The sequence below is a fragment of the Heptranchias perlo genome, chromosome 34 (genome assembly GCF_035084215.1).
Source record: "Heptranchias perlo isolate sHepPer1 chromosome 34, sHepPer1.hap1, whole genome shotgun sequence".
Taxonomy (NCBI): domain Eukaryota; kingdom Metazoa; phylum Chordata; class Chondrichthyes; order Hexanchiformes; family Hexanchidae; genus Heptranchias; species Heptranchias perlo.
The window spans coordinates 28,369,430-28,395,442 of NC_090358.1; the positions used below are offsets into that span (position 1 = coordinate 28,369,430).

At 43.6% G+C, this 26,013-nt stretch overlaps 1 protein-coding gene across 1 annotated transcript in view; it reads right to left on the minus strand.

The window, feature by feature from the left end:
* The window catches only part of adamts17 (ADAM metallopeptidase with thrombospondin type 1 motif, 17), a 547,852-nt gene that overhangs the window by 383,317 nt on the left and 138,522 nt on the right, over positions 1-26,013 (minus strand). Inside the window, exon 7 of the mRNA XM_067971641.1 lies at positions 22,399-22,442. Coding sequence (XP_067827742.1) covers positions 22,399-22,442 — 44 coding nt within the window. The remainder of the gene's footprint in view (positions 1-22,398; positions 22,443-26,013) is intronic.

Genomic DNA, 26,013 nt, shown 5'->3' on the forward strand with positions numbered 1-26,013 from the left:
ATTGGGGCACAGACACACTCTGAATTTGACCTGTCAGATACATTGATTTCCCAAGCACTCGGGCACCTGTGCTTCTTCCAATGAAAGCAGGCAGGCAGCGGAATCGGAACTCAGGAAACAAGCCTGTCTCCTGCCCCCCGATGTTGAACAAGCCTGTTCTTGACATTTCCACTGACACTCTGCACCGCCACCCTGCAGTGCCCACGGCTCAGTCACCATGGCCCCAAATATAACGACCAGGATCAGAACCTCTCCACTCCACAAAATGTGGCCAACCCACTCTAAACCAGAAAAGACAACAGGACTCCCGTAAACAAGGCTGATCAGGGCTTAACAATGGATCTCCTTTAACCCCTCCCCTCACCCACCCAGCAGACAATAACTTGCCTTTACACAGCACCTTTAACGTAGTAAAACCTCCCAAGCGACAATCAAACAAAATTCCACACCAAGCCACATAAGGAGATATTAGGACAGGTGACCAAAAGCTTGGTCAAAGAGGCAGGTTTTAAGGAGCGACTTAAAGGAGGAGGGGCAGACAGGTTTAGGGAGGGAATTCCAGAGCTAGGGGCCTAGGCAATTGAAGACAAGCCGTCAATAGTGGAGCGAAGGAAATCGGGGGTGCACAAGAGGCCAGAATTGGAGGAGCGCAGAGATCTGGGAGGGTTGTAGGGCTGGAGGAGGTTATAGAGACAGGGAGGGGCGAGGCCAGGAAGGGATTTGAAAACAAGGATGAGAATTTTAAAATCGAGGCATTGCTGGACTGGGAGCCAATTTAGGTCAGCAAGCACAGGGGTGATGGATGAATGGGACTTGGTCCAAGTTAGGATAAGGACAGCAGAGTTTTGGATGAGCTCAAGTTTACGAAGGGTGCAAGGTGGGAGGCCAGTCAGGAGAGCATTGGAATAGTCAAGCCTGGAGGTAACAAAGGCACGGATGAGGAGCACAGCACAATGGCCAGTGACACTGCTGCAGGACTCCTCAGCCCAGTCTCCTTCCCGACCCTGGGACGTGGCTTGTGGAAGATCAAGATCCACATCCTAAATACCGAAGAACTAGAGGTGCCGCAAACACCTCCCCCGACCAACACATGGCAACAGATGCCTGGACATTAACAGCCCAGATTCCCCACTGAGGAAAGTCCATCTCTCAGGCCTTGCCAAAATCTCCAGTGCTTCGAGTACCTGGGCCTCATTTACTGCAATTCAAGTCATGAAGGGTTAGCAGCGGAACTTGTTCTCCATTTGCCTTTTGTTAAGGTTTTTTTTTGGATGCAAAAATAATCAAGTGCAAAATCTTCCAGTCAAGCTTCTGCCAAAAAGGAGGTCTCGCTGGACCACAACCCCTTTATGATGGGGTATAACACTGTATAACAGTTTATATGAGTGTACGATGGGTCATGCATTATACAATGGTTTATATCACTGTACAATGGGTCATGGTACTATACAATGGTTTATATGAATGTAGGATGGGTTATACGACTGCATATTGTTTAAATCACTGTAGGGTGAGTTATACCACTACAGGAACTGGCACCCGTAACTCATCTTCATTTACTCAGAATTGGTGCCTCCCAGATTTGTTGCCCACAGTGAAACACAATTTTGTCCTAAAATCTGATCAAAACAAGAAAGTGGGTTTTCACCCTAAACAATCAATTTACTGGGAATTGGTAGGAGGTAGGAGACAGAGAGTAGGGATAATGAGTATGTACTCAAATTGGCAGGATATGACTAGTGGTGTCCCCCAGGGATCTGCACTGGGGCCTCAGCTTTTCGCTATATTTATAAATGACTTGGATGTAGGAATAGAGAGCCGGATATTTAAGTTTGCTGATGACACCAAGTTAGGTGGCACCATAAATAGTGTAGATGGGAGTAGAAAGTTGCAAAGGGACATTGAGAGATTAAGTGAGTGGGCAAAACTGTGGCAGATGGGGTTCAATGTGGGAAAATGTGAGGTCATCCACTTTGGCCCTAAGAAAGATAGATCAGAATATTTTCTAAATAGCGAGAAGCTGGAACTGTGGAGGAGCAGAGAGATTTAGGAGTCCAAGTACAGAAATCACTAAACGCTAGTGCACAGGTACAAAAAATAATTTAAAAAGGCTAATGGAATGTTGGCCTTTATCTCAAGAGGGCTAGAATACAAAGGGGAGGGAAGAAATGTTAGTTACATAAAGCTTTGGTCAGACCCCATCTGGAGATATTGTGTTCAGTTCTGGGCACCGCACCTCAGGAAGGATATATTGGCCTTGGAGGGGGTGCAGCGCAGAGTCACCAGAATGATACTGGGGCTAAAAGGGTTAAATTATGAGGACAGTTTGCATAGACTTATATTCCCTGGAGTATAAAAGATTATGGGGTCATTTAATTGAGGTCTTTAAGATGATTAAAGGAGTTGATAGGGTAGATAGAGAGAAACTATTTCCTCTGGTGGGGGGAGTCCAGAACAAGGGGGCATAACCTTAAAATTAGAGCTAGGCCGTTCAGGGGTGATGTCAGGAAGCACTTCTTCACACAAAGGGTAGTGGGAATCTGGAACTCTCTCCCCCAAAAAGCTGTTGAGGTTGGGAGATTGATGGATTTTTGTTGGGTAAGGGTATCAAGGGTTACGGAAACAAGGCGGGTAAATGGAGTTAAGATACGGATCAGCCATGATCTAACTGAATGGCGGAACAGGCTCGAGGGGCTGAATGACCTCTTCCTGTTCCTATGTTCTTAAAATGAAACCATGAAACTCAAAGGAATTCCAATACAGTCCATCTGGGATAGCCTCTCGTGTGTTGGCTGTTTGCAAGAACATATAAACATGTTAATGCTACCATTTAAATGAACTTTCTACAGCGATTATAAGAAGTTTCAAGGGACACAAGGTAACTTTTGTGCAGAGTGATGGCCCCTGGTTTAACAGTCTGCTGTGTGGAAAGTGCCCAGGAATTCCTGGAGGAACAGTGGAACATTTGTCCTGTATCCACAATGTGAGTGTGGCATTGGGCATATTGGAAACATTGCACGCTGCCCAACGCAAGCACAACCTACACTTTCAAAACTCAGATCAGTGTCAGATATGTCTCAGTGGGAGTCTTTTCACCTACGAGTCAGAAGATTGTGGGTTCAACCCCCGCTCCAGACACTTGAGCACAAAACCCAGGCTGACACTCCAGTGCAGTACTGAGGGAGTGCTGCCCTGTCGGAGGGTCAGTACTGAGGGAGTGCTGCCCTGTCGGAGGGTCAGTACTGAGGGAGTGCTGCACTGTCGGAGGGTCAGTACTGAGGGAGTGCTGCACTGTCGGAGGATTTGCCATCTTTTGGATGAGACGTTAAACCGAGGCCCCGCCTGCCCTCGCAAGTGGATGTAAAAGATCCCATGGCCACTATTGGAAGAAGAGCAGAGGAGCTCTCTTCCAATATATGTTCTGGCCAACATATATCCATCATTAAAACAGATTATCTGGTCATTGTCACATTGCTGTTTGTGGGATCTTGCTGTGCACAAATTGGCTGCCACGTTTCTCACGTTACAACAGTGACGACACTTCAAAAATAATTAATTGGCTGTAGGACATCCCAAGCACATGAAAGGTGCTATATAAACGCAAGTCTTTCTTTTCTTCTTATCTTTCTGATGAAGTATCACAGCTAATATTAACCTGTCTATTCCTCTTTTAGATAATCAACCTGCAATTCAAACATTTTCTGTTTTTAAAACCTTAAAATGCACAAGGCCAGAAATTACTGAGTAATGGCAGCTAAGAAGTGATTTAGCAAAAGTGGACTGGAAACAGCTACTTGAAGGTTTCATAGAACCATAGAAAATTTACGGCACAGGAGGAGGCCATTCGGCCCATCGTGTCTGCGCCAGCCGAAAATGAGCCACCCAGCCTAATCCCACTTTCCAGCACTTGGTCCGTAGCCCTGTAGGTTACGGCACTTCACGTGCTCATCCAGGTACTTTTTAAATGAGTTGAGGGTTTCTGCCTCTACCACCCTTTCAGGCAGTGAGTTCCAGACCCCCACCACCCTCTGGTTGAAATTTTTTTTTCCTCAGCTCCCCTCTAATCCTTCCACCAATTACTTTAAATCTATGCCCCCTGGTTATTGACCTCTCTGCTAAGGGAAATAGGTCCTTCCTATCCACTCTATCTAGGCCCCTCATAATTTTGTACACCTCAATTAAATCTCCCCTCAGCCTCCTCCGTTCCAAGGAAAACAACCCCAGCTTATTCAATCTTTCCTCATAGCTAAAATTCTCCAGTCCTGGCAACATCCTTGTAAACCTCCTCTGTACCCTCTCCAGTGCAATTGCATCCCTCCTGTAATGTGGTGACCAGAACTGTGCACTGTACTCAAGCTGTGGCCTAACCAGTGTTTTATACAGTTCCAGCATAACTGCCTTGCTTTTATATTCTATGCCTTGGCTAATAGAGGCAAGTATTCCATATGCCTTCTTAACCACTTTATCTACCTGTCCTGCTACCTTCAGGGATCTGTGGACATGCACTCCAAGGTCCCTCACTTCCTCTACACCTCTCAGTATCCTCCCATTTATTGTGTACTCCCTTGCCTTGTTTGCCCTCCCCAAATGCATTACCTCACACTTCTCTGGATTGAATTCCATTTGCCACTTTTCTGCCCGCCTGACCAGTCCATTGATATTTTCCTGCAGTCTACAGCTTTCCTCCTCACTATCAACCACATGGCCAATTTTTGTATCATCTGCAAACTTCTTAATCATGCCCCCTACATTTAATTCCAAATCATTAATATATATCACAAAAAGCAAGGAACCTAGTACTGAGCCCTGCGGGACCCCACTGCAAACAGCCTACCAGTCACAAAAACACCCGTCAACCATTACCCTTTGCTTCCTGCCACTGAGCAAATTTTGGATCCCCAACTTGCCACTCTCCCTTGGATCCCATGGGCTTTTACTTTATTGATCCATCTGCTATGTGGGACCTTGTCAAAAGCCTTGCTAAAATCCACGTAAACTACATCAAATATACTACCCTCATCGACCCTCCTCGTTGCCTCCTCAAAAAATTCAATCAAGTTAGTCAGACACGACCTTCCCTTAACAAATCCATGCTGACGGTCCTTGATTACTCTGTGCCTTTCTAAGTGACTGTTTATCCTGTCCCTCAGAATTGATTCCAATAATTCGCCCACCACTGAGGTTAGACTGACTGGCCTGTAATCACTCGTTCTATTCCTCACTCCCTTTTTAAACACTGGTACAATGTTAGCAGTCTTCCAATCCTCTGGCATCATGCCTGTATCCAGTAAGGATTGGAAAATGATGCACAGAGCCTCTGCTATTTCCTCCATTGCTGCTTTTAACAGCCTGGGATACATTTCATCTGGCCCTGGTGATTTATCTACTTTCAAAGATGCTAATCCCCTTAATACTTCCTCTCCCACTAAGTTTATCCCATCCAATATTTCACACTCCTCCTCCTTAACTACAATCTCTGCATCGTCCCTCTCTTTTATGAAGACAGATGCAAAGTATTCATTAAGAACCATACCCAACCTCCACACATAGGTTACCTTTTTGGTCTCTAATAGGCCGTACTCTTTCCTTAATTATACTGTTGTTCTTTATGTATTTATAAAACATTTTTGGGTTTTCCTTGCCAATATTTTATCATGCCCCCTCTTTGTTTTCCTAATTTTATCCCTGCACTTCTTATACTCCTCTAGGCTTTCTGTAGTATTGAGTTCTCGCTATCTGACATAAGCTTTCCTTTTCTGCCTTATCTTACCCTCTATGCTCCTTGACGTCCAGAGGGCTCTAGATTTGGCAGCCCCACCCTTTTTCTTTGTGGGAACATGTTTACTCTGTACCCCTTGAATCTTCCCCTTGAATGCCTCCCACTGCTCTGACACCTTCAAGTAGCTGTTTCCAGTCCACTTTTGCTAAATCACTTCTTAGCTTAGTAAATTGGCCTTTCCCCAGTTGAGAACTTTAGTTCCTGTTCTATCTTTGTCCTTTTCCATAACTATGCTAAAATTAACTGAATTATGATCACTACCATCAAAATGCTCTCCCACTGATACTCCTTCCACCTGCCCAGCCTTATTTCCTAAAACTAAATCCAGAACTGCCCCCTCTCTTGTTGGGCTTGCTACGTACTGGCTAAAAAAGTTCTCCTGAATGCAATTTAAGAATTTTGGGCCCTCTATACCCTTCACACTGTTCATGTCCCAACCAGTATTAAGGTAGTTGAAATCCCCTACTATTACTGCCCCACTGTATTTGCACTTCTCAAAAATTTGCCTACATGTTTGCTCTTCTATCTCCCCCAGACTGTTTGGGGGTCTATAGTACACTCCCGTAGCGTGACTGTCCCTTTTTTGTTCCTTAGCTCAACCCATATAGCCTCATTTGATGATCCTTCTGACATATCATCTCTCCTCATAGCCGTAATTGTTTCTTTAACCAAAAGTGCCAACTCCCTCCTTTTTTATCCCTTTCTCTATCTCGTCTGAAAACCCTGTAACCAGGAACATTAAGCTGCCATTCCGGCCCCTCTTCAAGCCATGTTTTGGAGACCGTGTTCCGTGATTCTGTCAGTCGCCTATGTTACGATCTTCTGACAACCTTGATAGCAACAGTTTGAAGTGACAATGACAATAGTTCTTCTAAAGCTAAATGGAAATGTCTCTCGACCTACATTAGATTGTTGTGCGACAATCGAAGAGTGAAGATTAAATGTAAATTGGAAATGTAAGTCAGAAGTTGGAAGGCAAGTATGCTTGTGCTGACAATGTGTGATATTATATTACCATGTTAAATAATGAGAATCAACCCTGTACGGTTAATCACTAAATCATCAGAAGGAAGAAATAAGCCCGTTGCGTGAATTGGTTACTTTGAGAATGTCGAATCACTGAAAAACAATGGCTGCTGATTCTGATTTGCTGCTAGTGAATTCCAATTAGACACCCAGGAAATTTTGGAATAAATTAGCAATGTACGTCACTAATCTCACGTTGCAGGAAATTCTGGGCCTCTGTATTTCAATGCAAGATAACAGATCAATGTTTAAAAGCAAATTTGTCTATACATTTAACAATCAATTGCCCAATTGCAAATTAATGTAACTTGTTAAATTTAAAAATTACCTGATGAAAGATGAATAGACAAAATGAGGTCCACCAACGCCTCAAATTTAAAATTCAAATCCCTCAATGGACTCGTCCCTCCCGATCTCTAACCTCCTCCAGTCCGACAACACCCCCCCACCCCGAGAACTCTACGTTCCTCCAACTCTGGCCTTATGTATTGCTCACTTCCCTCGCCCCACCATTGGCGACCATACCTTCAGCCGTCCAGGCCCTAAGCTCTGGAATTCCCTCCCTGAATCTCTCTGCCTCTCTACCTCCTCCTTTCAGACACTCCTGCCCTATTTGTGCCAATCCTACTGCTCATTACAGAGATTTTGAAGTTCTCTCAAATTCTGTCAGTGGTCCGAAAAATGGTGACAGTCAAATTCGGTATCAGCGTTTCACATCAGAAGTTGGAGTGAAACCACAGTTTACCTTTTGTTTTCAATGAAATTGCCTGGTCCTTGAAATGTAACCTGGTTCACAATGAGCTCGGATATTACAGTAAGAAGCCAATCCTACAAATACATACAGAAAACAGAAATGCCTCTTTAACTATAAAAAATTGCCTTTGTTTTAAGGCCAATACTTCCTTAAACATTCAATTATAATCTGTCTCACTGAAAGGTCTGACTGGTGAATTTTGAAGACTTAACAAATTTCGGGGTCGAGGAGCCAGCAACATTTCACAGAAATCTGCTCATGATTTAAAGACACGAGAGAGTCATCTCCACAGGCTGCCAACCCAACTCAAACACTAACAATCCATCACACAGAGATTTCTGGAAACAGCTTTCAAAACCTGCTTACCGTCTAATAGCTCTTTAATTTCCATCTTTGCCTCACTGATCTCTCCCTTGTCGTAATGTTGATTATTATCAGGATTTTATCAATTGCTTAAACTTGCGCAAAGCATCAACACCAGGAGCGCAAATCGGAATTCAAGAACCCCCCCCCCCAACAATGTTGAATGAATACGGGGTGTGAGGGGGTCACTAATTCTCTGACATCCTGCTGCTCCAATCCTGCCCATCAGCTGACACCTAGGGGGCGATTTTAAACCCCAAGAACGGGTGGGTTGGGGGCGGGCGGGAGTTGCAAACAGTTGTTTTTTCAGGTCGCAACCGCAAAATTTTCGGACTTTGCATTCCCAGTGGGAAACCTGGACTTTTCCGGGCCGACGTTAAACCCGGAAATAAAGCCGGGTTGTGGTCGCGACCCAAAAAACTGTTTTCAACTCCCACCCGCTCTCAGGGGTTAAAATCACCCCCCTAATTCGGGCATGTGCAGTGCACGATAATTAGACCAAAATTTAAACAAGCAGCAGAATGTCTAATAACTTCTCCCAGCTGGTGAGTCGACTCACAGAATGACCCGTTGCATTGTAATCAGCCACTAATGAGATGTAAGACGGAGCTGACAAACACAGCAGGAACAAAGTTTTTAACACTTATTTTTAATTATAATTTTCAAGTACATTTTCAGCGACAAAAGAAAAAACTTGCATTTCTACAGCACCTCTCAGGACGTTTCAAATCGCTTTACAATCAATGAAGTACTTTTGAAGTGTAGTCACTGTTGTCATGTAGGAAACACGGCAGCCAATTTATGCATAGCAAGGTCCCACAAACAGCAATGTGATAATCACCAGATAATCTGTTTTAATGTTGTTGGGTGAGGGATAAATATTGACCAGGATACCAATCATGTCACATTAATATTAATACAGCTTTTATCCAATATCTAAGCATCATTTACTAACTGTGGAGCATCTTCAGCAACTGAAATCTCAAAAAAGTATCTAATCCAGGAATTCCATGGAGCAGCTAGCTGTTTGAAGATTAAAGAACGTTAGCTTAAAAATAAAATGGTCGTAGCGCAGAAATCATCATAATTTCTACACTTAAAACAATCTTGCAATGTCATAGGAATTTTTTCCACATGATACGTTTAGGTATTCTCTGCTCAATTCAGAACTGCGAAGTATAAAGGCCCAGAACTGGGAAATAAAAAGACTAACAATTCAGGTGCTAGATTAATATCAGGAGTCTCTGGAATATTAATCTCTGAATTCTCACTCGTGTTACACAGGGCACAGTGTAGGCAGGATAGAATTTTGACAGGTAAGTGGCTACTGCTCACACAGCTCTAATAGATTACTCAAGTTATGTTACATCTCAATTTGGGGCAGATAAACTACTGCGGGATTCAAACAGATTCATTGCAGAAACGTTGTACAAGGCTGGAGAATGCCCTGTGTCGGACTATCATGGAGCCCTTTTTTACAATGGGACTTCATGTCTGAATGGATACAGGAGGGGATACATTAGAGTCTCAGATGACTGTTAACGGTTATTACCTACAGTTGTGTAACCAACACAAAGACTGTCCAAATTTTAGCATTTGCTGAAAGTTACCCAGAAATTAGGATTAAAAGAACAGGGAATAGAAACCTCAATCTGTGCAGGATGGAGCACTCCAATGAGAAGTTTTATCAGACCACGGTAGTGAAATTCAGAACTGGTGCAAAAGTACTAACACACCCAGTTTGAATTGCTTGAAAAGTGAAGTCTATTTACAATCCAGTAGAGCCTCAATTTGAGGGGGAGAGAGCCTTTTCCTCTGCTAAAACCCACTGAATTTCATAATAACTAAAAGACACCAAGATAGATGCAGAATTTTTTTTTATAAACAAATTAATTATTTTACTAAACACCTCTGTAAGACTTTTGACTTCAAACAAACAATTTGTTGAGTATTGATGAAGGATGTAGGGGAATCCTGGAGTTATACTACCACCTGCACAGCTCCCAGGATCACAGGAGCACACAAGCCGTCTCACCAAAGAGCAGTCGCTAGGGAACCTGGCTAATTAAGGGATGCGGGGGGAGGTGCAAGGACAACGACAAATTAACTTGTAGACGGGGAATTTCATAATCAGAAGCGGGGTCTCATGACCATGAGTCCAGGATGGTCACGTGTCTCCCTAGTGCAGGGGAAGAATGTCACAGTTAGACAAACTCCTGGAAAAAGAGAGGGAGCAGGCAATGGCCGTGGACAGGTGAGAACCAATGGCAGGCATGTGTAGGCCAGAGGTCCTGCAGTCAAATTTTCTGGAGCTAGGTGCTAGATTAATATCAGGAGTCTCTGGAATATTAATCTCTGAATTCCAACTAGTGTCACACAGAGCACAATATAGGCAAGATAGAATTTTGACAGATAAGTGGCTACAGATATGATGTAGGACAGAAGGGTTAGAGAGAGAAAGATTAAGGGTGAGATAGAAAGTGAGTGAGAGGGAAGAAGAGGGGAGAGAGAGGGAGTAAAGAGAGCGAGGCGGGGAGAGAAGGGAGACAAAAAGTGCAAGAGAGACACAAAGAAAAACAGAGAGAGATACACACGAAAGGGGGGACAAAGAAATTGAAAGAGAGCGTGAGAAAGGGAGATAGAGTGAGACACAGAGCAAAGGAGAGAGGTAGAGAGAAAAATCAGGAAGACAAATGAAGTTGTCACCTTAAAATGACTGAAGGGTAGAAGGAAAGAGCATTGACTAGAAAAACAACTTTTCAAAAAGTGTATTAAGGCAAATTATTTAGAGTACTATGTGGTCTCAACATTCAACTACTATAGGGGGCGCACTGCACCCAGGAGAGGGAGTGCATTTCCACCCTCTTTCTCCCCCAGTCTTCCACCCTCTTTCTCCCCCAGTCTTCCACCCTCTTTCTCCCCCGGCCTTCCACCCTCTTTCTCCCCCGGCCTTCCACCCTCTTTCTCCCCCAGTCTTCCACCCTCTTTCTCCCCCGGCCTTCCTCCCTCTTTCTCCCCCAGTCTTCCACCCTCTTTCTCCCCCGGCCTTCCACCCTCTTTCTCCCCCGGCCTTCCACCCTCTTTCTCCCCCGGTCTTCCACCCTCTTTCTCCCCCGGCCTTCCACCCTCTTTCTCAGGGTATCCTAATTCCTAGTCCAGTTTCCAGCTCACTGTTAAGTTGCTGCAGATTGCGATGGAGGGCCTCGGGCTCATTATTATTCAGTACTAGTATCAGACTTCGGATTATTTATATATTTGGAGGCAGGTCCCCAATTCCCAGTTCCAGTGAAAGCTATTTATTTGCAGTCATCTCGCTGTTTACATTTTTTGATATTTTTACAGAGATCAGCAGCTGTGTGTGCTGGTGAGACGGTGGTTCATCTGGGAGTCCTGGTGATTTTGCAGCTGTTGGGAACGGTTTGAATCGGTCTGACTTTGATATTTTACTGTAAACCCGGCAATTCCAGCCAAAAATAAGTTGACGAAAAGGAGAGGGAAAAAAAAACTGGGCTTTGCGATCAAAAATTTAAAAAATAAATAAACCGATCAAAACCTACACCGTCCATGGTAAAATGACAAGTAGAAGCAAGTGACCCCAGACAGCTGTGGCAGATCCACCAGCGACGTGCAGGCCTGGGGACATGGTTTCTTATCCCTGACAAGGAAACATGTTTGAGAGCCCTTTGGAATTTTAAGAGCTGTAAATTCTCTAAAAATGAACACTTAAAATAAACTCTTACTAGCTAGCTGCGCTCACACGTATGGGCAGGCAAAGAAAATACTGCTCCCAAGCGAAGGTCTACTACAGACTGGAAGACTCAGAGTGCACTGCCTTCCAGCTCCACTTCTGAAGTTTACGATCAATTACACAAGGTGCAGAAGTCGGAGTCTGTAAATCGGGGGGAGTTTGTAATCTGAAAGAGCAGCAATTTTCTTGGCAAAGTGGCGTTTCCAGATAAACAGGAGCGCGCCCCTTTAAACAGCTCTCATTTAGGAAAGGAGTTTCATTAACTCGACACCAGCAATGAGGTGAAATTGGTCTGTGTGCTCGCATTAATGCACATGCTCAGTGTGCAGTAACAGGCTGTGTGTTAGCATTAACCAAGGGTTTGCCGGTTTGTACCAGTGCTCGGAAAATTCCTCAGCAGCAATCTCCCTCAATTCACATTAACACACTGACTCAGCGTTAATGGTTTTCTTCACAAAAGAGCTCATTAAAAACAAATTAGCAGTAAACACGTAAATTTGCTCATTTTCTTCCTGCAGATCTTCCTACCAACATCACCAAAAAATGATGTTCTGGCTATTGTCACATTGCTGTTTGTGGGATCTTGCTGTGTGCAATTTGTTTGCCGTGTTTCCTACATTACAACAGTGACTACACTTCAAAAGTAGCTGTGAAGTGCTTTGGGGTGTCCTGAGGACGTGAAAGGCGCTATATAAATGCAAGTTCCTTCCTTCCTATACATGAGGAGTGCTGTAGAAATATATGTTGTGGCAGGAAGAGCAGGGCAATTCTCTGACAAACATAATCTGATTGGCCAGAACAATCACTCAAACAGCTTAATTTATCTCATTGCTGTTTGCGGGATTACTGTGTGAAAATTGCCTACTGCATTTCCCTACATTACAACAGTGACTACAAGAATACCTCACTCGCTGGGAGGTGCTTTGGGTTGTACTGAGGTCATGAAAGGTGCTTTATAAATGCAAGATCTTTCTTTAAAAAAATGGAATGAGCCCACAGAAGGGTAGACACTGAAAGCCCTGACTCAACTACTTCAATCCATAGAGTACAGGAACATAGGAAGAGGAGGAGGCCATTCAGCCCCTCGAGCCTGCTCTGCCATTCAATTAGATCATGGCTAATCTGTACCTTAACTCCATTCACCCGCCTTTGCTCCATATCTCGATACCCTTACCCAACAAAAATCTATCAATCTCAGTCTTGAAAGCTCCAATTGACCCCCAGCATCCACAGCCTGTTGGGGGAAGAGAATTCCAGATTCCTACTACCCCTTGTGTGAAAAAGTGCTTCCTGATTTCCCTCCAAATGGCTTGGCTCTAATTTTAAGATTATGTCCCCTCGTTCTTGATTCCCTCATCAGAGGAAGTAGTTTCTCGGTATCTGCTCTATTGAATCCTTTTAACATCATCCCACAATCTTCTAAAGTCAAGGGAATACAAGCCAAGTTGATGCAGCCTGTCCTCATAATTTAACCCTCTAAGCCCCGTATCACTCTGGTGAATCTGTGCTGTACTCCCTCCAAGGCCAATATATCCTTCCTGAGGCGCAGTGCCCAAAACTGAACGCAGTACTCCAGATGGGGACTGGCCAAGGCTCTGTACAACTGAGGCATAACTTCCTCTCCTTTGAGATAAAGATCAACAATCCATTAACCTCTTTGATTGTTTTTTGTACCCATCGACTAGCTTTAAATGAGTCCCATTTTGCTGAACACATTGGAGAAGTAGGAGGAAGATGAGCAGCGAGGAGCACCAAGGAGGACATGAGAAGACCACCAAAACTACCTCAAGCACACCACAGGCAGCTGAGGTACCTTAACTTCACCAATTTCCAGTATGCGCTGCAGGTGGGCAAAGCTCCTTGGCAGAAACACGGACTCAAAGTTACGCCAGTCTGTGAGAACTAATATCCTGAAGCATGTGATCCATAGCTTAATCTTCAGTGGTAGCTGAGCAGGTTGAACAAAGCAATCAATCTTATGCGATGCCCACCAGTTGTGGAATATCTCTCGTAAATCACTGGAAACGACATTCCTGCCCTCCAGGGCCATACAGGCATGTTCTAAAGCTCGAAACACAGCCAAGAGGAGTCTGACTGAGCAATCCTATTCATACTGGCTTTGTGAGCAGCTGATTGAGCCACGTTCAGATCAGACCTATCAGGAGGTCCTCTGACCTGCTCACCTTATGTGCTATAGGGACAGGAATTAAGAATGTTGTCAAGAAATGTAACCAATGTTTCATCTCAGTTTGAGGGCGTGAGTTAGACACCCATAAATAATCAGTACCCTACATTAGACTAGTCTTCCCAGTAGGACATAAGCATGTTTCTAAGTGGGGCATAACTCTGGGATCAGCATCATTAGCATAATCTTGGAGCTCTTGCCATGGGCAATGTCCACAATAGGGAACCCACCCATTGCAGAGTTGGAAAATTGTGTGCTACTTGGGCCTTAAAAGCATGCCACAGCTTAAAGGGGCAGGCATTACGGTTTACAAGGCAGCCCAATTTTTACTGGGGTGGGGGGGGGGGGCGAAGGGCGATTGTGGGGCTGGCAGGCTCAACCCGGCTCACAGACTTGGGGTGTGGGCTATTTTAACTCCAGGCCCTCATTTAAATATACCAGGCCCAATTCCCGCCCGATGCCCCATTGTCTGAATCTCAATGTCTGGGGACGATGCACTCCCTGTCTGGCCAAAACGCGCCTGCTAAAATGGCCCGGGGCATGCGTTCAGTGTGGACCCAGCCTCTATTTTACTCTCCCCCGCTCACCTCATTCTTGTTGGGCATGGGGGGGGGGGGTTAAAATCAGACTATTGTTTTTGGCGCTACCTCTGCAAACAGTTCAGCAGGGCACAGAATGGATTGGGGGTTTTCTAAACCATTTGTCTACGAAAAGGATTTGGAAATAAGTTACTTTTAAGTGGTATGTTTCAAATTAAAACGGACCTACACGAGTTTAAAATTCTCCTTACAGCCATATCCTGCAGCCACTGAGGCAAAGTGGAATTGATATGTTTTTGAGCCAGGCATTGAAGATATGTTTACACAATGATTCATTATCTTGCTCCAGGCTGCTTATAAACATCCACACCTATTGTCGTTGGGATGACCCTTTCATTTAAGCCCAGTACGGGTGTCGACAGTGAATCAACTCTGGGGGAGGGGCGGAGGAGGTAGCTGGTCTCCCTCCCAACCTGTGGTTAGGATAGAATTCGGAGCAATGTGTTCCTCCCCACCGCATCCCCCAACCCTCCCCAACTCAAGACACCCCCCCACCCAACTTCCTGCAAATGCAAGATGAAAATGAAACAGAGAACAAAGACCCAGATGTGAAGGTCACTCAGTCAGGATGGAGAGAAAGGCTAAGGCGGTTTATTATAAGACGAGTTCCAACCAAGCCCACGCCTGCCTTGGTATGGTTAGATGCTGAGAAGGACTAAAAACAAGTGTATTTAGCTCACAGGGCTGTGGTTTTTCTTATTCACGAGGGGGGAATAAAGTTAAGTGAAGAAAGTGAGTTTTTATTATAACTGTGACGCTGTACATTCACTTATTGTTTGTAAAATAAAGCAGATGAATGATTTGTATTTGGCCTCATCTCGCTAAAATATCAGTTTACCCACTGAAAGATTGGAGGAGTGCATGAAGGCACAGATCCCTGAAGGTAGCAGGGCGGGTAGATAAGGTGGTTAAGAAGGCATAGAATATAAAAGCAGGGAGGTTATACTGGAACTGTATAAAACACTGGTTAGGCCATTGCTTGAGTACAGTTCTGGTCACCACATTACAGGAAGGATGTAATTGCATTAGAGAGGGTACAGAAGAGATTTACGAGGATGTTGCCAGGACTGGAGAATTTTAGCTATGAAGAAAGATTGGATAGGCTGGGGTTGTTTTCTTTAGAACAGAGGAGGCTGAGGGGAGATTTGATTGAGGTATATAAAATTATGAGGGGCCTAGATAGTGGATAGGAAGGACCTATTTCCCTTAGCAGAGAGGTCAATAACCAGGGAGCATAGATTTAAAGTGATTGGTAGAAGGATTAGAGGGGAGCGGAGGAATTTTTTTTTCACCCAGAGGGTGGTGGGGTTCTGGAACTCACTGCCTGAGAGGGTGGTAGAGGCAGAAACCCTCAACTCATTTAAAAAGTACCTGGATGTGCACCTGAAGTGCCGTAACCGACAAGGCTACGGACCAAGTGCTGGAAAGTGGGATTAGACTGGGTGGAGCAGACACGATGGGCCGAATGACCTCCTTCTGTGCCATAAATTTTCTATGATTCTATGACATGTGAAAGGCATGATATCCAGTTCAGATCACAAAACGGTCCTATTGTTACAACCCCAGGCTACACAAGTATATGATTAGATACTGGGCAGTAGGGGCTCACTCCTGAATGCAAAACTTGGGGACCGCTCGCTGGAATGACCAGTGCAACTGAACCCAACTGAATATCTACGGTAGACCCGAAATTTGGGGCAATAGAAATTCTGAAGGAGAAAATGAAATTGAGGGGAATCTATTCAGGATATCAATGCCATGTGTAACATACCATGAACCTGCAGGCAATCTAGGACAAAATTTAGTGACCTTATCAGTCATCCAATATAAGAAGTTGTCTTATTATTAACACATTGTTACTTCACATTAATTCAGTGCACTAAGTATCTAAGACACTTACAATTACCTCCCCCACACTGTCTTCAGTAATTTTCACTGCTTGCCATGAATGGCCATTAACACAAAGTACCACCGGTCTGCCCCTAGAAGTGTTTCTTGCACGCATTCGGGCCAAAGTAATTGTGCCACCTATTAGGGGCACAGAAATTATTGGGTGAAAAAAGACTAAGGTCCATCTATTTTGCCTTCTACTATCCTGGTAGTCACATGATACAATAATGGAGTTGACTAATCGTAGCAATCAATCTCTATCAATTAGTCTACTAGTGTAACTGTATGATGCATGTACATGTCATCACACCCACTGTGTTCTACATTTCGACATCTGAGTATCACTGCACATCAAGATAATTACAGTCTCTCACTTGTACTCTGCTTGCAGGAGTACAATAAAAGAGGGAAAACAAGAGAAGGAGCCACCAACTTTTGTGCACCAACCCATACAATCCTGGAGATAGAGGCCTTGAGGGAACTGGAGATAGGGAAGTAGAAGGACAGAACCCAGTTCTGGGTTCGTGCTAATTAGCCCAGGATCTGGAATCTCATGGAATCTGCTTTCAACAGAAGTTTGCTTTTGCATTGTGCATTGGTGGGGACTGAGGACTGTGCCAAACAGAATACTGCAGATGTCTACTCATATGGAAGAGTCCATTAACCACATGTGCACAGCCTTGAATGTCTGTTTTGCAACAGTGCAGTCCACCAGGGAGAGGGTATCTGCAGCAGAACCCCATGACCGTAAGGTCAGTAGGGGATTTTCCCATGAGTATACACACACTACTATAGATGCTCGAGGTTCCAGGTGGAATGGGCGAACCAGACCGTTTCAACCTTGGTATCCTATTTGACCCTGGGGTGAGCTTCCAACCACATATCCGCTCCATCACCAAGATACTTCCGCCTCTGCAACATCGCCCGTCTCCGCCCCTGCATCAGCTCATCTGCTGCTGAAGCCCTTATCCGTGCCTTTGTTACCTCTAGATTGATTATCCCAATGCTCCTCTGACAGGCCTCCCATCTTCCACCCGCCATAAACTTGAGCTCATCCAAAACTCTGCTGCCCGTATCCTAATGCGCACCAAGTCCCGTTCACCCATCACCCCTGTGCTCGCTGACCTAAATTGGCTCCCGGTCCGGGAACGCCTCGATTTTAAAATTCTCATCCTTGTTTTCAAATCCCTCCATGGCCTCACCCCTCCCTATCTCTGTAACCTCCAGCCTTACAACCCTCCAAGATTTCTGCACTCCTCCAATTCTTGTCTCTTGTGCATCTTCAATTTTAATCGCTCCACCATTGGCGACCGTGCCTTCAGTTGCCTAGGTCCTAAACTCTGGAAATCCCTCTCCAACTCTTTACCTCTTTCTCCTCCTTTAAGAGGCGCCTTAAAACCTAACTCTTTGACCAAGCTTTTGGTCACCTGTCCTAATATCTCCTTATGTGGCTCAGTGTCAAATTTTGTTTGATACATATCTGTGAAGCACCTTAGGACATTTTACTACATTAAAGGCACTATAAAAATGCAAAGTTGTTGTTGTTGGTAAGCTTCAGTATTGGCTGGTTAGAACATGGCACAGGGCTTTACTTTTCATGATTACTTTTCCCCTCATGCCAATCAGTGGCCACGGTGAAGCAGATGATGGTGCTGTCTCCCCAGACATTGACACATCCAGACCTCCGCTCCCCTCCTCATCCAGGGGCTTAACCATAAGAAGGTCACCCTACTATAGAAAGGATATTATTAAACTAGAAAGAGTGCAGAAAAGATTTACTAGGATGCTGCCGGGACTTGATGGTTTGACTTATAGGGAGAGGTTAGATAGACTGAGACTTTTTTCCCTGGAGAGTAGGAGGTTTAGGGGTGATCTTATAGAAGTCTAGAAAATAATGAGGGGCATAGAAAAGGTAGATCGTCAAAATCTTTTCCCAAAGGTAGGGGAGTCTATAACGAGGGGGCATAGATTTAAGGTGAGAGGGGAGAGATACAAAAGGGTCCAGAGGGGCAATTTTTTCACTCAAAGGGTGGTGAGTGTCTGGAACGAGCTGCCAGAGGCAGTAGTAGAGGCGGGTACAATTTTGTCTTTTAAAAAGCATTTGGACAGTTACATGGGTAAGATGGGTATAGAGGGATATGGGCCAAGTGCAGGAAATTGGGACTAGCTTAGTGGTATAAACTGGGCGACATGGACATGTTGGGCCGAAGGGCCTGTTTCCATGTTGTAAACTTCTTCTATAACGTTGCCGCTACCAACTTCTTCCAACTGTCAGAGTTCAGGGATCTCACAAAAAAAAAATGGCCACGGCACACCAATTGCTGCAGTGGCTCCTGACCACCTGAGCACAAAAAAAACCAAGGGAAAAGGATCAGAAATCTCCTCAAAATGTTCCCAGCAATCCTCGGGCAGGGCCCTTGAAACCCAGAGCCATATACAGGTTTGTGCTAGTAATCCGTTTTTTATGGTAGGAATGGTATGGGCATCTAAATGATGTAAATGGGCCTGTTTCAGGAGGGAGTTTCCTGTGCTCAAAACGAGAACGAAAAAAGGTAAGTGCTAAGCTAAATGGGCAGAGATCAAACGTTAAAGAGTTCTGTCCATTTCCACTTGGTTACTCCCACCTTACACCCAAAAATCTGGCTTCACCGATCAGGAAATCTAGGCGATTGTATCAGTAAGATAACCATTTGCTCCAGACAGACAGTGAAGGTGGATTTTGGTAAACGAAAGCTGTGAACTTTCATGCCACTTCCAGTATCAGTGTACCATCCTCAATCACAACATGATGCAGAGATCAAAACCCACACACACAAAATTGAAAGCAGCACTTTGATAAAATTTCAGGACTAAGAGTCTGGTTTTAAACCTCTTAACTCTTTTGACGTCAGGTGTTTAGGTGACCTTAACTATATATTTACAAACACAATTGACAAATGCAACACACACAGTAAATGAAGATATACAAATGCAAGCAAGTAGCCATCGGTCAAATTCACAGCACTCACTAGGAACATAGGAACAGGAGTAGGCCATTCAGCCCCTCGTACCTGCTGCGCCATTCGATAAGATCATGGCTGATCTGTGATCTAACTCTATATACCTGCCTTTGGCCCATATCCCCTAATAACTTTGGTTGCCAAAAAGCTATCTATCTCAGATTTAAATTTAGCAATTGAGCTAGTATCAATTGCCGTTTGCGGAAGAGAGTTCCAAACTTCTACCACCCTTTGTGTGTAGAAATGTTTTCTAATCTCGCTCCTGAGAGGTCTGGCTCTAATTTTTAGACTGTGCCCCCAACTCCTAGAATCCCCAACCAGCGGAAATAGTTTCTCTCTCTCCACCCTATCCGTTCCCCTTAATATCTTATAATACTATACAAACTGCAGGTGCAACATCGAGAGAGGTTCCCCATCAAAACACTCATCAATCCATCCAGGAAACAACCTGGTTTGCAATTTGAAATGACTCAATCTCAATGTTGACCCTTTTGATCTCTGAATCAGAATCCACTGCCTGAAATCAAGCTACGTCAAGTAAATCCTTCAAATTATGACAGCTTGTATCACAAGTAAATGACACACATTTGTATTAACCAGTAACCCTGAACATAAACTCCACCACAATAAACTGGATTGTGCTGCAGTTTATAAAATTAAATGTTGTTGTATTTATCACTTATATTCCCTGCCCACATCCATCTACCATGTATGTGACACATCCATCAGATTTCAAGTGTCACACTTACAAATTTCTGTCATACTTAAAAGTCTTTAAAAATAAGAAACCAGTTGTTTCTAACTGATGGAAAATCCTTCCCAGCAGCAGAAAAAAACCTTCTAGGCGGCCTCAGGATATCTGAGCAATTTAGGCTCTAATTTCCCTCAGATTGTCCCAATAATTAGACCTTGTGGTCTTAAAGGAACAATCCAGATTGCAGACAGCTGCCCCTTTAGCAGCAAATTACAGTGTGTACAATGCGTTAATACTCATAGGAATAGGAGTGGGCCATTCAGCCCCTTGAGTCTGTTCCACCATTCAGTTAGTTCATGACTGATCTGTACCTCAATTCTATTAGTTCCACATCCCTTGATGCCCTTACCTTACCCAACAAAAATCTATCGATCTTAGTCTTGAAAGTTTCAATTGGCCCAACATCCACAGCCTATTGGGGGAGAGGGTTCTAGATCTTCACTACCCTTCCTCATTTCACTCCAGAAATGGCCAAGCTCTAATTTTAAGATTGTGCCCCTTGTTCTGGATTCCCCCACCAGGGGAAATAGTTTCTCTGCATCAACCCTACCAAATCCCTTTATTGTTTTAAACACCTTAATTAGATCACCCCTCAACCTTCTAAACTCAAGGGAATTCAACTCAAGTTTATGCAACCTGTCCTTATGCAACAGCATGTGGAGAATTCTCACTTTGGGCGTGGGTGGAACACTGCCAGTTGTGCATTGGGTGCCCATTATACACACCGCCCAATCTACTTTCTATTGACACTGATTGAATGGAGAATCGGGCAGCATGTAAAATGGTCACCAATTCACAACCGCCAGTATTTTGCCCGTGTCCAAGGTGAAAATTACCCCTCAATAATTCCTACTTACCTTGAGCAATGCCAATGGCTGATCCACTAGTACCTTAATTATCATCATTTAGTTTAAGGAATCTTACAACACCAGGTTATAGTCCAACAAATTTATTTTAAAATCACAAGCTTTCGGAGATTATCTCCTTCGTCAGATGAATGAATGAAAAGGTTCTCAAATCGCATATCTTATACTATGTTGGGACAGCATCACACCAATCAAAAGGTGTCGTTGTTATTCAAACAGGCCAGTCACGGAGAACAGCACGTCCCAGTACACTAGATATACATTGTGTCTATTACACAGGCAGGCAGAAAGAAACTCAAAATGGCAGAGAGAGAGAGAGAGAATTTTAACATTTTTTTTTTAATTCTCTCTCTCTCTCTGCCATTTTGAGTTTCTTTCTGCCTGCCTGTGTAATAGACACAATGTATATCTAGTGTACTGAGACGTGCTGTTCTCCGTGACTGGCCTGTTTGAATAACAACGACACCTTTTGATTGGTGTGATGCTGTCCCAACATAGTATAAGATATGCGATTTGAGAACCTTTTCATTCATTCATCTGACGAAGGAGATAATCTCCGAAAGCTTGTGATTTTAAAATAAATTTGTTGGACTATAACCTGGTGTTGTAAGATTCCTTACATTTGTCCACCCCAGTCCATCACCGGCATCTCCACATCATCATTTAGTTTGGTTGTGAAGGTAATTAGTAAAACCATCTGACTGTAATATTTCACCAGGTCGTGAGGTGATCACTGATTTGCAACTTTGTGCACTGATTGTTCCTCAGTTCCATTAAAACGTAATCATCAATTCCAAAACTCCTAATTGGGCCGAGATTAACAAACTAGCCCCAATGTTGCCCAATTTTCACTATCTCCTCAGCTTTCAATTTTTCACACAACAACCAATTTCAAGTAGAAATTATTTTTAATGAAAACATTAGTCCATGTCAGAGTTTAAGTATATGGTTAACAATCCTTTATAAATTCTAAAAATCTGCAAGTATGATTATAACACCACTCAAATCCCGCAGAGCCATACTGAGATTATTTAAGGGGAGTGCTCACGATGAATATCTAGGATGGCACTAACTGAGCCAAGCACACCTTAGCCCTGAATTAAGAGGCAGTGCTCCCACCGTGGAATCTTGCTGGGCCAGAATACAGATCACGGAGTTGGGCATGTAGGAAAATCAATAGCACTGCAAATCGAGAGCCCAGTCAAGCAAGACTTCATATTGGGAGAGGAGTCTTGCAATTCCGGGGCTTATATTTACACCCAAATCAATGCACGTGGAAGGGTTGAATAAACACTACAAATTCCAAAAACAAACCCACAAAAAACTAGACATTTGGCTTAGATGAGGAATTTTACATAAAAAAATCAATTTTTAATCTATATATATATATATATTTTTTAAAATGCTCTTTTTATTTCAAGGAACTTCTACTCACCGACAGTATCACATGGCTCATCTTTGTGTACACAGAAGTCAGTCCTGCAAATAAATGGGAAGAGGGAATAACTTTCTGAAGATAAATCCTTCACGCATCCCTGACACAACTAAACAACTGGCCGACATTATTCCACGCTAAACTGATGCCTGTTAAATAATAAAATCAAACCATGCCAAATATAGGCTTTTAGTTAGTTAATCTCCCCTCCCCCCACCCCACTGCTGTCCTGCTAAATACTTCAGCTACCTTGTTAACATCCTCTCTTTTTGCTTCCTGGTGATAAACAAATCAAACTTCACAAACCCTTCCTCCCAAATGGCTGCAAAAACAAGGCCTTTGAAAGCAGCTTTCAGCCATTCAGAGATGGATTGTAAAGGACAAGACTCTGATCTCTAACTGGAAGGCAGTGGAGACAGCAAGCTTACAATGGTAGCTGCACTATCTCCGCACCCCCCACCCTCCAAGTCTTACATACACGATACAGCAATAACCTCAGCGGGTGATCGAATGTAAGTGCCGTACAAATAACACAAGCATGGGCTTGGACAGTGGGAGGTTATGTGGGTGGGTGTTAGTGGACTATGCAATGAGAAAGCACCTCATAAGGCTCTGTCCCACAATCTGCTCTATAAGAGCAACATGAAATATGTAAGAAACAATAAAAACTAAAATATGGGAAAGGAGAAACGAAAAACAAATCAGACGGATTTTTTATGACAAGGTTTTTAATTCAATTGTATTTCCATTTCATTAATATCACAGCCAAGTCTTAATGTGAACCTAAATGACAGGATCAGCTTAATTGGCTTGAAGGCATTTTCTTCTTTCCACTTGTTTATGTTCTTAAAGCAGGAAAGGTTATTTGATGCTCCTTTGGCGGGCGTCTCACTGTCCCATCCCATTCTCCATTGTAGACCATGGTTGTTTAACTGCACAAGTGGAGTTTTTGCCATGCATTTTTCCTTCTGCCATGGTAACCAGAACTGTACACAGTACTCCAGCCTCACCAGAGCAATGAACAGCTTCTACACAACTCAGCTGATTTATCAATATAACCCAGCATCCTGATCACTTTGTCTGTTGCTGCTGCACACTGTATAAACGTGGTGAATGAGGAATTAACTAATACTGAAACCTCTCTTTCCACTTCTCCCTTGGAAAATTCTATCCCACATATAGGTGCAGCTACCACTGTATCTCATAGAATCTTACAGCACAGGAGGAGGCCATTCGACCCATTGTACCCGTGCCAGCTCTTTGAAAGAGCTATCCAATTAGTCCCACTCTCAGATTTTACTTTTAAGATGCAATATCTTACATTTATCCAGATCAAACTTTATTTGCCACCGATTCGACCATTGAGAACCCTCTTGAGCTCTCGTTAATGATCTGGGCTGCCTCCTGAGTCCATCGTCCGTCCTAGATTTCATCCACGTGCAAATTTAACTATTTGCACAGAAACTAATGTAATAGAAAGATATCCAGAGAATGAAATTATAATAAAGAATAGTCTGTACGCATTTCAGAAGGGAAGGTCATGCCTGACCAACCTTTCTTGAATTCTTTGAAGTAGTAACAGAAAGGGTAGATAAGGGTAACGCAGTAGATGTAATATATTTGGGTTTTCAAAAGGCCTTCGATAAGGTTTAATATTGTAGACTCAAGGCTAAGGTCAGAGCATGTGGAGCCAGAGGACAGTTAGCAGAATGGATAGCAAGGTGACTACAAAACAGGAAACAGAGTAGGGGTTAAGGGTAGCTACTCAGGCTGGCAAAAGGTGTGAAGTGGTGTTCAGTGCTGGGGCCACTGTCGTTCATCATTTACAATAACAATTTGGATTTGCAAATTGGAAGTACAATTTCAAAATTTGTGGATACAAAGGAAGAATGCATTAAAATGCAAGACGACATTAATAAACTGGCAGACTGGGCATGTAATTGACAAATGAATTTCAATATAGATGAAGTGTGAGGTGGTGCATTTTGGTAGGAGGAATAAGGAGGCCACATACTGCTTGGATAATAAGAGTCTAAATGGGGTAGAGGAACAAAGAGATATAGGGATAGATACATGATTTACTAAAAGTAGTGATGCAGGTTAATAAGGCCATAAGAAAAGCAAGTCAAACACTGGGGTTCATTTCTAGAGGGATAGAATTGAAAAGCAAAGAAGTTATGTTAAACTTGTATAGAACCTTGGTTAGACCACACTTGTGGTACTGTGCACAGTTCTGGTCTCCATATTATAAAAAGGGATATAGAGGCATTGGAGAGGGTGCAAAAAAGATTCACAAGGATGAAACTGGAATTGAGTGGTGATCCTCATCAGGAAAGCCTGAACAGGCTGAGACTCTTTTCTCGAGAAAAGAGAAGGCTAAGGGGTGATCTGATAGAGGTCTTCAAGATAATGATAGGGTTTGATAGGGTAGACGTGGAGAAAAGGTTTCCACTTGTTGGGGAGTCCAAAACTAGAGGTCATCAACATAAAATAGTTACTAATAAATCCTGGGGAATTCAGGAGAAATTTCTTTACCCAAGGAGTGGTAAGAATGTGGAACGTGCCAGCACAAGGAGTAGTTGAGGCAAATAACATAGATGCATTTAAGGGGAAGCTTGATAAACAGATGAGGGAGAAAGGAATAGAAAGATATCCTGATAGGGTAAGATGAAGTAGGGAGGGAGGAGGCACATGTGGAGCATAAATGCCGGCATAGACCAGTTAGGCTGAATGGCCTGTTTCTGTGCTGTAGTTTCGATGTAATTCAATGCAACTACAAATCCAGGTCTTATGTACATCAGGAACTGGAAAAATCTCAGCACTGTCCACAGAGCATTCCATTCAACAACTTCTTATGTCAACCTCTGTCCCACTATATCGACTTCCCTCCTTTTAACCAGTCACAAATCCACCTCCATATCTTAGGGTAAATTCCCTAACCTTGCATTTCTTGTAAGATTTCATGCTGGATAGGAGTGGGGGTCAAAGAAAGAGCGACAACACTGTGGGCCCAATCTCCAGCCCACACTTAGAATCATAGAAAATTCATGGCACAGAAGGAGACCAATCAGCCCATCATGTCCACTCCGGCTGAGAAATGATCCACCCAGACTAATCCCACTTTCCCGCATTTGGTCCGTAGCCCTGCAGGTCACAGCTCTTCAGGTGCACATCCAGGTATTTTTTTAAAATGAGTTGAGGGTTTCTGCCTCTACCACCCTCTCAGGCAGTGAGTTCCAGACCCCCACCACCCTCTGGGTGAAAAACATTTTTCCTCATTTCCGCTCTAATCCTTCTACCAATCATTTTAAATCTATGCCCCCTGGTTATTGACCCCTCCACTAAGGGAAATAGGTCCTTCCTATCCACTCTATCTAGGCCCCTCATAGTTTTATACACCTCAATCAAATCACCCCTCAGCCTCCTCTGTTCCAAGGAAAACAACCCCAGCTTATCCAATCTGTCATCATAGCTAAAATTCTCCAGTCCTGGCAATATCCTTGTAAATCTCCTCTGCACCCTCCAGTGCAATTACATCCTTCCTGTAACGTGGTGACCAGAACTGTGCGCAGAACTCAAGCTGTGGCCTAACCAGTGTTTTATACAGTTCCAGCA